General features: G+C 35.9%; 1 protein-coding gene across 1 annotated transcript in view; it reads left to right on the top strand.

The window, feature by feature from the left end:
- The window catches only part of LOC139146245 (RIMS-binding protein 2-like), a 157412-nt gene that overhangs the window by 36660 nt on the left and 107950 nt on the right, over positions 1 to 12802 (top strand). The window contains exons 4-6 of the mRNA XM_070717653.1: positions 3898 to 4083; positions 5229 to 5330; positions 6979 to 7038. Coding sequence (XP_070573754.1) covers positions 3898 to 4083; positions 5229 to 5330; positions 6979 to 7038 — 348 coding nt within the window. The remainder of the gene's footprint in view (positions 1 to 3897; positions 4084 to 5228; positions 5331 to 6978; positions 7039 to 12802) is intronic.

Genomic DNA, 12802 nt, shown 5'->3' with positions numbered 1-12802 from the left:
GAGGCTGATTAAATGAGTCAGGCATGATGTCATTAATATGTATATTTAATAACTCAATTTAATTTGAAAGTCTTAATTTGCAATTCACATACTGGTAGATCTACATGTACTCGTAAAATTATCTTCAAATGTGTTTTCAGAACGCCCTTGGTTCAAATAATGAAGTTTCTGTATGTATCGGGTATCTGTAAAATATATGTCAGTATATTGTGTAGCCTGCAGCACATGTATAATAAAAATAGTTAGCAAGACAGCGATGGTGTGAAAATGTTCAGGAATTATAAGAAAGTGTTTCAAAGTTAGGACATAATAAACAATGGAATTGTAAAGGAACTCATTTGAAGCCTTCAGTGAGACAAAGGGTCAGTTGATATCAGAGACAAAGCCTTCATGAAAGATGACAGCGAGCTGTTCTATCAACATGTTTGGAGACTGACAGCTTTCATGGTGTTGTTTTCCGTTAAGGAAGTGAAAAATGAAGAATGGACGGGTTAATTTTCGTTTCGTCGCTTTTGTTCGCAATGGTGCTGGATATTGAAAGGATTTCAATTTAGCCATTCTAGAATAGTGGATCAATTGCTTTGAAAGAGGAAGTGTAATGTGTTTAGCACAGTTATATTTGGTCAGTCACTTTGTTGGCTTAATCTCTGTGCAACATGCTGTAGATGTAGATCAATTCGCTGGTAAAAATCTCTTGTAAATCTATTATATATTTGCATATGCAACACCTTTGGTGACGACTTTTGGTGAACTGACTCATTCCCAACACCTGGATATTGTCGCAAGATGAATTAATGGAATGTTTGAGTTTAAATGAGTAAAGTCGTTGACAAAAGTGCTAATAGCTCAGACAATACCATTTTCTCCAGTATCCGGGATGTGTGTACTTGAAACAGGTATTTTAGACACCATCTGTGCTGGTTCTGTACATGTATGACACATTTATTGGCAGTGGTATCCCGGGTATATGTACCCAGTATGCGTACAATTATATACACATACTGGCATATATGCAGACACACACATATATACATGTACATACACACAGACACACACACACCCAGTTACAGAATAAACATATGCATCAGAATCAGTGCTGGTCCAGTTTATAATAGAAGTATAATTCTAAAATTGAAATCTACCACCTGTTGATATCATTTTCAAATTTTGTCCTTTGGGTAAATTTTCTCATCCCTGAAATGCAGACAGACCATACTCTATAGTTTTTAAGGAAAAAGATACAGTACAGTTCACCTCGAGTTACTGTCATGGCATTTGCAAAACAGTGAAGTATAAATTCTAAAAATTCTGATATCTTCAGCTGTTCTTATGATTTTGTGTCAACATATATGAATAACTAATACTCTGATGGCTATCTTGTCAGGTAATGAGGAAAATTATATTGGAGAGACATCCAGAAATAGATTGATTTGGAAAATGATGTAGCCAAACTTTCATAACTCCCTGCGATCATGGTCTTATAACCAATTAGCACAGATATAGTCCATACCCAGGTGCCGTTTTTACATGGATAGCCTATTGCAAATATGAGACTGCATTGAAATAAATATCAGTGCCTGCGATGACAGCAATGACAGCGTGTGACCCTGCTAATACAGGCTGTAGATGACAGCTGTGCAAATCGCCTGTCAAAACCATGAATCGCTTTCAACAATTGACCATACAGCATGGTGTATCTTTTATTTATAAGTTCACTGAACAAATAATCATATGCTTCGCAAGTTGCGAAATTCTGATCAATTACCGTGTGCTGTACTTTTCAGGATTTACAAGGCCAGCATATTTTGATGCCTTTTGATATTCATATTGTAGAACAATAACTGTACTTGTTTTTTGCTATAGCATCAGCACTCATTGTTTGACACACCCATACACAGGTCACATGCATATATTTAACCAAGAATATCTGCAAAGGCTATTTTTTACGATTATGACTTAGATTACAATTGCAATTTTTATTGCACATATGTTAATGCCCAGGTAGGATATAACCTTGCTGATAACAGAAAGGATGTCAACGAGGAAAATATGGGATATATAATATCAAAATGGTCATTTTTAAAATCACGATAAAGATTTAGTGAATACAAAATATTAAAAATGATTCACTCATCGTGAAATGAAATTCCCTCCTTGAATGAAAATCTGAATTTATGTACCGGATGTAGGTGAACAGCTTCATTATGAAACTGAAAACAATTAAAACAATTTTAGTGCCTCATTGTCACATAAGCCAACATGCGCAAAGAATAATGAGAGTCACAGCAGCCCATGTCATTTCACTTGTCTTCTGGACTGAAATCAAGCTATTGCTTTTCTCTTGAGCAAAGGGGATCCTTCAAACATGTTTTCAATTCAGTATTACAGTAGTAATGTAGTTAGATAGGACACCCTGAGTTTAAAATGGAGTATGACCATTGCACAGGTTTCATCATATATATCTACATTTTATGATAATACAACATAGGGAGAATTGACACAAACATTATCTCTGTCATCTTTTAAAGCCACTGTGAGTCACAGGTGATTGCAACTTTTTCAATGCCAGTGTGCAGCCAATGATAATCAAGAGAAGTTCTGTAATTGGACAAAATTACACCAGTGTGTCTAGATAAGTAGAAATTCCAACCAGTAACTCAGCTACAGTGTACGTTAGAAACATAAACATCCTTCAGTGACTGACACGCATTTGAAACTTAATTCTCTGTAAAAACAGTTTTTGAGATCATTCTAACACAATTGTTATGATCATAAAGTGTAATATTGTTCTGCACATTACGCAATACTGATGACGGACTATAAAACAGATTTTATAATGTTTCATTTTTTGACACTTCACCAGCATCAACCTCAAAGAATGCTTGCTTTTTGTGTTTCCCTGTTTGCTGTATTGTGTCAGTGATTTGCAGTGTTGCTGAAGCTTGTCGAAAAATCCTGTTCTGTGCATTGAGTGAATACAAGTCAAAAAATGATCTGCCCTTGGTATGATACTGATATAGCAGCCTCAACCAATGGAGTTCAAAAGTCAAAAGTCAAAGATTTGAAATGATATCTTTGTTAAGGTTATTATAAATATCCATCCAATCAGCGCCAAGTATCAGTTGGTCTGCTAACTGCTTCATGATCACACTTAAGAGTTTTGATTCTTGCTTTTTGATGCAATAAATGTTGCACTTGTAACGTAGAACTTTTATACATTGATGAATATCATTGTTGATTTTGTATACATGTTCATTTTCAGAAATAAATAGAGTTGACATTTCCAATCATGAAATTTATCTCTTCTGTGAATTTCTGCCATTTTCATCAGTTTATATGTGGTAAACTACTTCTTTCAGTTAAAACCATCATTGTTTATATCACAAGGTATTAATTTTTTGATATCATCTATTCATCTCAGGACATGCATGCATGCACTGTTTTTGCTTTTAATATGAATGATAAACTAATAACATTTCATAACAAGTCTGTGAAAATAATTGAGGAAAGTGTAATTTGGTTCAGTGTGGACTTTTTGTATCAGTTTAATCATATATCTTGTCATTGCTCTGGAATAAAATTAAATATCAATTCACAGGGAACATTTGGCAAAATTATGCCAATATCTGTTTGTGTTACGCTAATATTTCATCACTTTTGAAACTGAAACCAAAGCTATATTGTGTTGAGGTTATGTTGTTGAGAAAAAAAAAAACAAATTGTCAAACAGAGAACTCTTCCAAACATAGATGTCTTTCAAACCTTATTTTGTTATATTCATAAAACCTCTTCAGCCAAGTTTTCCACAGTAATCATACCAACATGTGATGTAGACTTGTTAGCTGTGTACATTTCACCATGATTTTACTGAAATACTCAAATCTCGTCTCTCCTCAGAAATCCAGGGAGGGAACCCCAGGGCCATCCCAGGACATAGACCATTACAAAAAGGTGTTTGCTCGGCAGCGAGCGAAGGATTTAGCAGACCATGCCCAGAAGATACTGTCCAAGGATAAAGAGATTGCAGAGTTAAAGAGAGCAGTCTCCAAACACAAGAGCAGCCAACCGGATCCCAATGTTGAGGTGAGTGGAATCCATCTTCAATCACAGCATACTACAGACCCTGCCTTAGGTCAACTTGTGTTTGTCGAAACACTCCCTATTACTTAGAGGTCAATTGAGGACAAAGGAAAATGCAGATTTACAGTGATGCTGCATATCCTGTTTTGACCCCTTCTCTACTTTTACGGTTGTTTTGGTAATATTCCACACACCTCTTTTTGATGTATAAACTGTAATATCCTCATGACTAAATAAAATAAACATATCCACACACTTTAGAAAACTGAACTGAACCGTAGATGCATAAAAGGGAACTACCAGTACAAATGTCTTTTAAGGGGATAAGAAAAAAACAATGTTTATCAAAAACGACTTTTAAATATGCATCTAGAATTACAATTGGCTTTAGTACAGACTTGGTGACCTTTTGACCTCATTGCCCTGTATTTCCTGCACACATGGGCTTCTGTCTCCATAAATGGCAATTTAATTCAACCAGCTGTTGATGGTAGAATAGTGGCTTCTTTATCTGTTGAGCAATGAGATTAAAATCAGATGTAGGGACTGGCCTGATCATTTCCATTGTATTCCAACCATGCATTTTGGATCTGTTCTGACCTAGACTAGCAAACAAATATGTTCAAGGCAAAGAACAAGTGGATCTGTACATCAAATTTTGCTCAAAGTCTATAGAAATGAGTACAATGGCTTCAGGCTAGATAAGTTGCTGCAGTTTATTGTACCTGTTTTTACAGGCAGAAATTTTAGTGCCTTTCTCATTGACATTGAATTATTGACAGTCAGCAAAACAATCATCGCTTTTCCCTTAAAATGGCTTAAAACAGCCCCTAGAGCTGTCTGTACCTGTGGAATTTTTGGTGAATCTTGACATGCCTTGAATTTACTAGAGTGCAAACTTGGCAAAAACAGAATGCTGTAGCTTCATATGATCTTGCAGAATCGAATAATGAACCCTTTCAAAGGAGTTTCTTGATTTGCAATTCAGACCAACCCCCGTGTTTATGTTTGACCAACATCATTAAAAAAGGCCAGCAGCCAAACCCAAAACAGACAAAGAGAACTTGTGCCAAGTCTTCAGTGTCTCTCTGTTCAAATCAATGGTGGAAACTACTGAAGTCTCACTTCTGCCTCTTTTTCATTTACAGAATAGCCAAATATTTGCAGATCGGTCAGAGCTTGAAAATATCGTCAAACGACATGCCAAAGAACAACTCCGTCTGCAGAGACAGATATCCACTGGCATTGGGGTAAGTTTCTGTTATACTGCCCTCACACTATGAATCTCAGCATGTGTATGGGTTTTCTGTTGTCAGAATTGACCATCCAAAATCAACACTGTTTACAGAATACAATAACAAGACAAACTGAATTGTTTTGCTTTCAGGTTAGTTACTGAGGGCATAGTTATAAGCCAGTCAGAAAGCATATACATGTTTGAGAAATCTGTTCACAAATCAAATATGTTTAGAAATCTTGTTGGTTATAAAGTCGTTAAGAACAGAATGGTACACAACTGTGAGGGCAGCGTTTCACATTTCCCCGATATACACTCCTATCACCATAACCTGTTGCCTTCACATTCCATATGTACTCAATCAATATACTACCACTTTCTAACACAGACAGTATAAACCCAGAATGTAGGTGCTCCGACAATGTATTCTTATCTAACTCTATAAATTTTGAATGGGGAGCTCCTTTGGGAGTTTTGTGATGGGAAATGACTACATGCAGCTGTACCCTTGGTTGCATGACCATACTGAAACCAAAGATTGGCATACTCTCCTTTTGGGTGCAAGCTCAGCAGAGCCTTCATACTTTGCATGTCATTTCCTTTCTGTATCTGGGATGATTTAGAAATGCATGTAGAAACACTGTAACTTTTGGAATTTTAAAACTTGAGACTTTACACACTTTGACCTGATGTATTCTATCATAATGCAAACACTCCTAGAACTGTATAATATTCAATATTCTGTGTGATGACCAATGTATTGGTTGAACTGGTTGAACTTTCACCTTTGGTGTTGGCAAATATTGCTTGTATCTGTAGCTTCATATCTTACACTCATATCTGATTCTTTATCAGTAGTTTTGGTTGGTGGTTTTCAACTCTGTCTTTACTTAGTTGGTCCAAGTCTTCCAAACTTGAGGGCATAGTTTTCTGTGATGGTTTCCTACTGTCTGTCTTCAACTTCCACTTTGTTTATGTCATTTTGAGTCAAAGGTTTCATAGTCGTGGATGGCCAGAAGTCTTTAGACACATGGAACACTAGAATGTAAACCCTTTCACCACCATGGTTTGGCCCAAAATCTGTTGTTATCAATGTTCAATGTGGACCTGTTCACACAGAAGTGGGGGTGTACAGGTTAATAAGAGTCTTAACAAGAATGACTAAGTACTCTGAGCAACAGGAAAGATGGACATTATTCATCCAAAAGAGTGACATGTGATATTGTACAAAAGTAAAAACCTCACCATTTTAGAACCATATAAATTGTTAACGTGAGCACTGTGCTAGTAAGATGGAACATGGATGTGTAGTTTCATCAATTGAACAACAGCATGCAATGAATAAAGCACTCTGATCTCATCAGACTTGAAAGCAAGTTACACTTTACAGGGAAGTCGTCTCTGCTTTACAAGTAAATAGTTTACACACCGTAAGACTCATCAAAGATGTATTCGATAGAGAGCGGAATTATAGAATATCTGTGGGCATAAATTAAAAATTTAGAATTTCGTGTCATGATAGAGTGGGGATTTGTACGACGGTCCACAGAGGCCGGTGATTGAGAGCCATTTCACGCATACATACATGTACCACTGGTCATCCTCCAAGGCATTGGTGACTTCATGTCATTTGCTTATAATGCAATGCTTCATCAACACAGGAGAGACTCCGACAGGAGGCACGGATACTTGCAATGGGCAAGCCAGCCTTCAGAGGGAGGGTGAGTAGTCATGGAAACCAAAACCATAAATACAGACACCATTTTTTTTATTTTTACTTTCTGCATCATGTCATCAGCTTCTATGCTCACTCACTCTAGGGCTGTATGCCAACTTTGCTGTGCTGTCAGCTTTTGCTATTTCACTCGCTGATTTTCCTATTCTGCAACATAAGCGAAACACCAGAAATATTAAGAAAAAATGTACAAGTGTCTGATTTGGGGTAACATGATGTAGTTTACTCTCCTTGTGTCCAGGATGTACACTGACAGACAGGTTGTCTATGCAAACTTTGACATATAGCCCCACTCACTCACAAAACTATTTAGGAACAGTTATCCACAAATGAACAAGGGAATAATTACCCTTGCTTTCTATATACCAGGCATGAATCTCAAATATGGATGTTGAGTTCTTTAATACCTGGAGGGTTTCATATGCATACACTTGCACAAGGATTGTCATACAAATTTATGGTGGTTGTCCGTTTTTGCGCACAACCACTCAGGGACTCAGCCCTTTCATATTGTCTGTTGTAATGCAACCAACACAGAATTAATGTGGACTCATCCATGTATCTCAAACAATAGCCGTTTGATTGCTACCAATGCATGAGTGGCACTATTGTATTTACTCATATTTATTTTATGTGTTTATTCATTGGGAGAAAAAATAAAAAAGTTTGCGGTTGATTGGATTTTGGCTTTCATTTATATTGCTACTGCTACCTCACAAATGTGAGTCCACAATAGTTCAACATTGGTTGTGCATGTATTATCAAAACAGTCACAATCTTGACTGCCATTGATGTAAACACAAGCAAATTGTTGCACACTGTCGGTGCCTGCTTCAGTCCTTTGCATGGAGTTTTAGCGCACGGGTTGTTTCATGTACTCTCACTGTTGTCTGACACATACTGGTACTTCCTGCCAAGAATATTCTGCCAGTTTTGGGAACTGAATTTTATTCCAAATGGCATTCACAGGTGGTTTTTTCTGTGTCAAGGAGGTCTTGTTACGGTATAAATTGCATGTGGTAGTGGTTTTGAATAGATTTGCACATTTAGATTTGCACAGTTATCAACATCAAATTCATGAAATGACTTTGAGCTTTGAAGAAGAGAATTTAGTAAGCTCCAGTGTTTGGTGAGTAGAGAGTTATTGATGGCAGTTATACCTAAAAGCTTCATTGCTTTCATAGGAAATAATATTCAGAATGAATGTCATTTTGGATAAAAACGTACAGAAATTTATCAAATAAGGAAAAACATACAAGTTAATTTGAATAACATATGAAAAATGAAAAAGGCCAGGGAAGGGTCATTGACCTCTGAGTCAGGGCTCACCACAGCGTTTCCTTGTAGCCATGGTGACGTAGCTTATGGCATTACTTTGTGTCTGACACACAGCAGATGTGGATTCGGTGCACTCAGTGCTGACCATAAAATTTAAATTGAAGTGCATCTCCAAGTCATCAAAATGGATCTGCGATTCTTTGTGTAAATCTGCCGTCAAATTTCACAGGAATTGCGGACTGGAGGAATTTTTCCTTTTTATGGATGATGAAAGAGAGTTTGCTCAGCTAGCCTCGAGTTATATTTTGATTGTGTACAGTGCTGGTCACAAAAGGTTGATGGATGGATTGTTTGTACGGTTTTCCTGGATATGGTTCATAGCTGGGCCATTCACACGTGATAATATTGGCATTAGAAATATCTTGATACAATTTGCAAAAATGTATAAATCTCCATACATTTATGTAAAAATTTATAAATCAAACATATTGTAAACAATAAACCTAGGATTCCCTTTTTCAGAATATCACAGCATTGAAGTTTCCAAAATTCACGGTTGTTGATTGGTGTGTTTGTAATAATTTAGCTCTCAATTGGATTGGATAAATGTGTTGAAATTCCTGGTTCTTGAAGCAGTACCCATTGTCCCTGTGTATTGTGATAACATTATTGTACATTGGAGAGTACTGCAATTTTTCACTAAATTGTGAAGTACTCAAAATACCTACAACAAAAAATGATTTAAAAAATTGAACAATACTGTACTGTATTTAAAAACATCAACTTTGACAACAAATAGAGAGATAGCAGTTCCTAGATGAGCAAACTGTGTATGGTTGAGTTTGTTTTAGATCCAGGTTTTGCTACCTTTACATTTATGTGTCATTTTCTTATGACAAACAGTGCCATTGGAAAAGCAGAATATTAACCCTTTGAGCGCTGCAATTTTTCCCACCAAAATTATAGTGTGCAAGATTTTACCAATTTTTTGAATTTTTCTGGAATTGTTTTGACAATTTTGGACCAAATGAACATCACATTTTATTAGCTTTAGTTTTTTATCAAAATTTTAACAAAAATTAGAAAAAAATTGACTGGTATATATTTTGATATAGGGACAAAAATTGACTTTGGCGCTCAAAGGGTTAATAACTGTATACTTGGTTTCATTACACGCAAGTTCAGCAAATTCATTCAGGGTGAAATGAAAATTGGTCACCACTGCTGAAGGTGTAAAACAAGCAAAAGTAGGAAAAAAGTTTTTCTCGGTGAAAGGTGTGGTTGGATTATATTGGCAGTCAGTAGATTATTGCTCATATGGAAGATATCTACATATCAATGTTTGCAACTTTGCATACCTGAGGGGTGTTTCACAAAGCTTCATGAATTATTAACGATATGAAAATTTCAAATATGCATGGTGCTTGAATAGCGGACAACAAGTTAATGTTAACAATCTAGTTGTGGTGTTCATTTTATCAGAAACTTGTTGATCATGTCATCAAGGTCATATTCAAGTAGTTTTGTCTGAAGAAGGTGGAAGAATAGAACGTGATCGCAGTCTTCATAAATTTTCATTTTGTGAGACCAGTGGGTGTGTCCACGATGATTTCACTGAAGTTTTGGGTAGGCTTTCTTGTTTTTGTCTTTATTTTCATACATTGTTAAGTTTGATTGATATTTCAGAGACATAGACTCTACATTGAAATCAAATTATCAACACTGACTCAGACATTGTATAAAAACTGTTGTGACGGGAAAATGTCGCCAAAGATGTGCCTTTGCACATAATAATATTTTACAATATAGTTTCTCCTGAGTTTCCAGATGATATTATTGTCAGTTTGTTACCAGTGTATGCTGTGTGTCAAGATAAGCAAATATCCATGGTGCCTTTCTGTCTGTGACCAGGGGAGAAATCTTTCACACAGTAAAAGTACTCTGGTAGTGGTACATATGCATGTGCATAAAAGTCAAATTTACAATGCTAGAGATGAAAAATGGGTATTGTCCTTCACTTAGGTCACAGTCATTGACATGTTTAATTCATGCTGTTGCCTAACCGTGGGTTTTGTTGCACTTTTTGTTCTGTCATACAAACTCCTCACACAGTCAGAGAGTTCATTATCATGAGAATACTATGGATAAAATTTATTTAATGACTGCCTGTACCTGTATATTTAGAATGGTTTCAGCAGGGTTAAGTAACTTCACAACTTCCACAAAATGGGCTTTTTTCGAACTTTTTCCTAACTTAACACAATGCTGTGTTTTCAACTTTCAAGTCAGTTTGTTGTTAATTTGGTTCAGAGTGAGAAGAGCTGTATACCCAGTCTATTTTGATGATCTCTTCTGAAAATGTAGATACACAGGGAGTGGTTTCCTCTTTGCTGCCTAATATCTAAGACACTATTGTCTGGTATTTGATGAGCAAATTGTAAAAGAAGAAAATTGTTTTTGAAAAATAATAACATCTAATCTGATCAATCCAATGGAGAAATTCACTTCCATGTATTTACAAACTTGCCATCCTCACATTTGAAACTTTGAAATTCCTGACTCAGTATTTGCATAAAACTGTCAGAAGGGAGAGATTGTTTAGATAAATAATTCTACTCTATCACTGGTGCTACGATATACAATTTAAGTTGTGTAATTCCTTGAATCAGAAATGTTGATGTAATGTATTGAATTTGTCTGTTTACACAGCACACCTCTGTGTTGGAGCCTAAAATCAACATTCCTACAACGCCTATCATCACATGTATATGTTTGTATTTCATTTCTGATTTGGCAAGTTCTCATAACATCATATTCCCAATACATCATTCCAAGATGATTGCTGATATTGTTGATTCACTCTGAAATCATATTAGACGTTAATAGCCAACATCTCAATGTCTGAAAGTAACTTGGTATGCATATATCATGCCTCTTTGGTTATTCCAATATTTGTGGTTTTCCAAAATTATTCACTCACAAATTGAAACATAATATTTGCTGTATGCATACATGTTTTCAGAGGAAATGGAATTTGGATATATTGTAATTATACTGATAAGATATGTAAAACATCATTTGTGCACTCATACTCATGTAAGCTACAAGCACAGCAAAGAACTTTTCTAAATAATTTCCATAGTTACCACTAACATGTGGCGTAGGCTTTTGTATTCTATTTTGGATGAAGTTTCTAACCTGTAGAGTACCATCAACTGTTACCATAGTTTCAATGATTTCAATAGTTTAAAGATGGACCCTTCTGTTAGAAAATACATGCTTGGTTGTGAAGATTAACTTTTTGCGACTTCTTCAGTGTATCAAAGCCATTTCAAGTTCATGTTTTAGTAGTGATTGTGTCTTTGGAAATGCTGTTTCTATTTACATTGGAAGAAGTAGCAGAACCAAATAAAATGATACATGATACACCCTTTGCGCTTATCAGTGACAAAAAAGTTAAGAAATAAATGCAGCATGTTCTTGATGCAAAATAAGCCCCCAGAGCTACATAGTCTTGGTTTTCTTTGAGGAAGAATGAGGTAAGAGTTCTGTTTCAGCAGTAAGTTTATAAAATACTGGTTTCAGTTTGCCTTGGTTACACGGAACATAAATCAACGGCAAACAGCAAATGTAAAAAGAAAATTGAAATTGTTTCTTTTATGTCTATGATTGAATGACCTTCCTTACAATGGGATGAACCCCATTATCCGTGTTTGTAAACAATAGCTGTAGCTAAGCTCCATATCAAACAAACTGTCCTAGGCTAATGGGTTTATATCTTTATGGACATCAGTGCTCTGTCATATCATATTTTGACTAATTTATCTTTCAAATAATGGTGATATTTTTTCGAACAAAACATCACATTTTAAGGACAGTAAATCAATAGATTTTTCCTGTGTCGTTAGAAACATGCTCGTCTATTGGAAAGCTTTTAACCTTTTCCTTGCTCAGACTTTCTGTGTAATTCTACTCTGTGCATTTGTTGCAAAGCAGTGCTGCATCCACAACTGTGTTTGTTCCAATTCTGATATCCGTTCCAAATTTTGGAAACTTTGTACCGGTAAGTCTGGCTTCAATGATTTTTGAAACTTTTTGTGCTTTACAGCTTCTCTTTTGGTTTTATTGTTCTTTGGCGGTAACATCTCATCTTGATGGATCGTGATGGCCTGAGATAATTAATATTAATTTACAATGATAAGGTGGACGAGCAAGTGATGGGAGAGGTTGTTACAAGGATGATGCCATACAGCTATTCCGTTTTCATCAATGTAGCTTGGTCTGTAATTTTTATGTTTTCTTCTCATACTGTAAAAAGCTATCTTTGGTTCACCAATATCCAGACAGCCTTGACCACCACTCTGAAAATTGATCTCTGAATCTGTATGTGATTGTGTCAGGCAGACCATTATTCCAAGACTTATTTCGCCATGGTAACGAGAGTTTTCAATGACGGGTGTGTCAAAGAAGAG

Source organism: Ptychodera flava, chromosome 12 (genome assembly GCF_041260155.1).
Source record: "Ptychodera flava strain L36383 chromosome 12, AS_Pfla_20210202, whole genome shotgun sequence".
In the NCBI taxonomy this organism is placed as follows: domain Eukaryota; kingdom Metazoa; phylum Hemichordata; class Enteropneusta; family Ptychoderidae; genus Ptychodera; species Ptychodera flava.
This window is presented reverse-complemented; position numbering and strand designations above follow the sequence as displayed.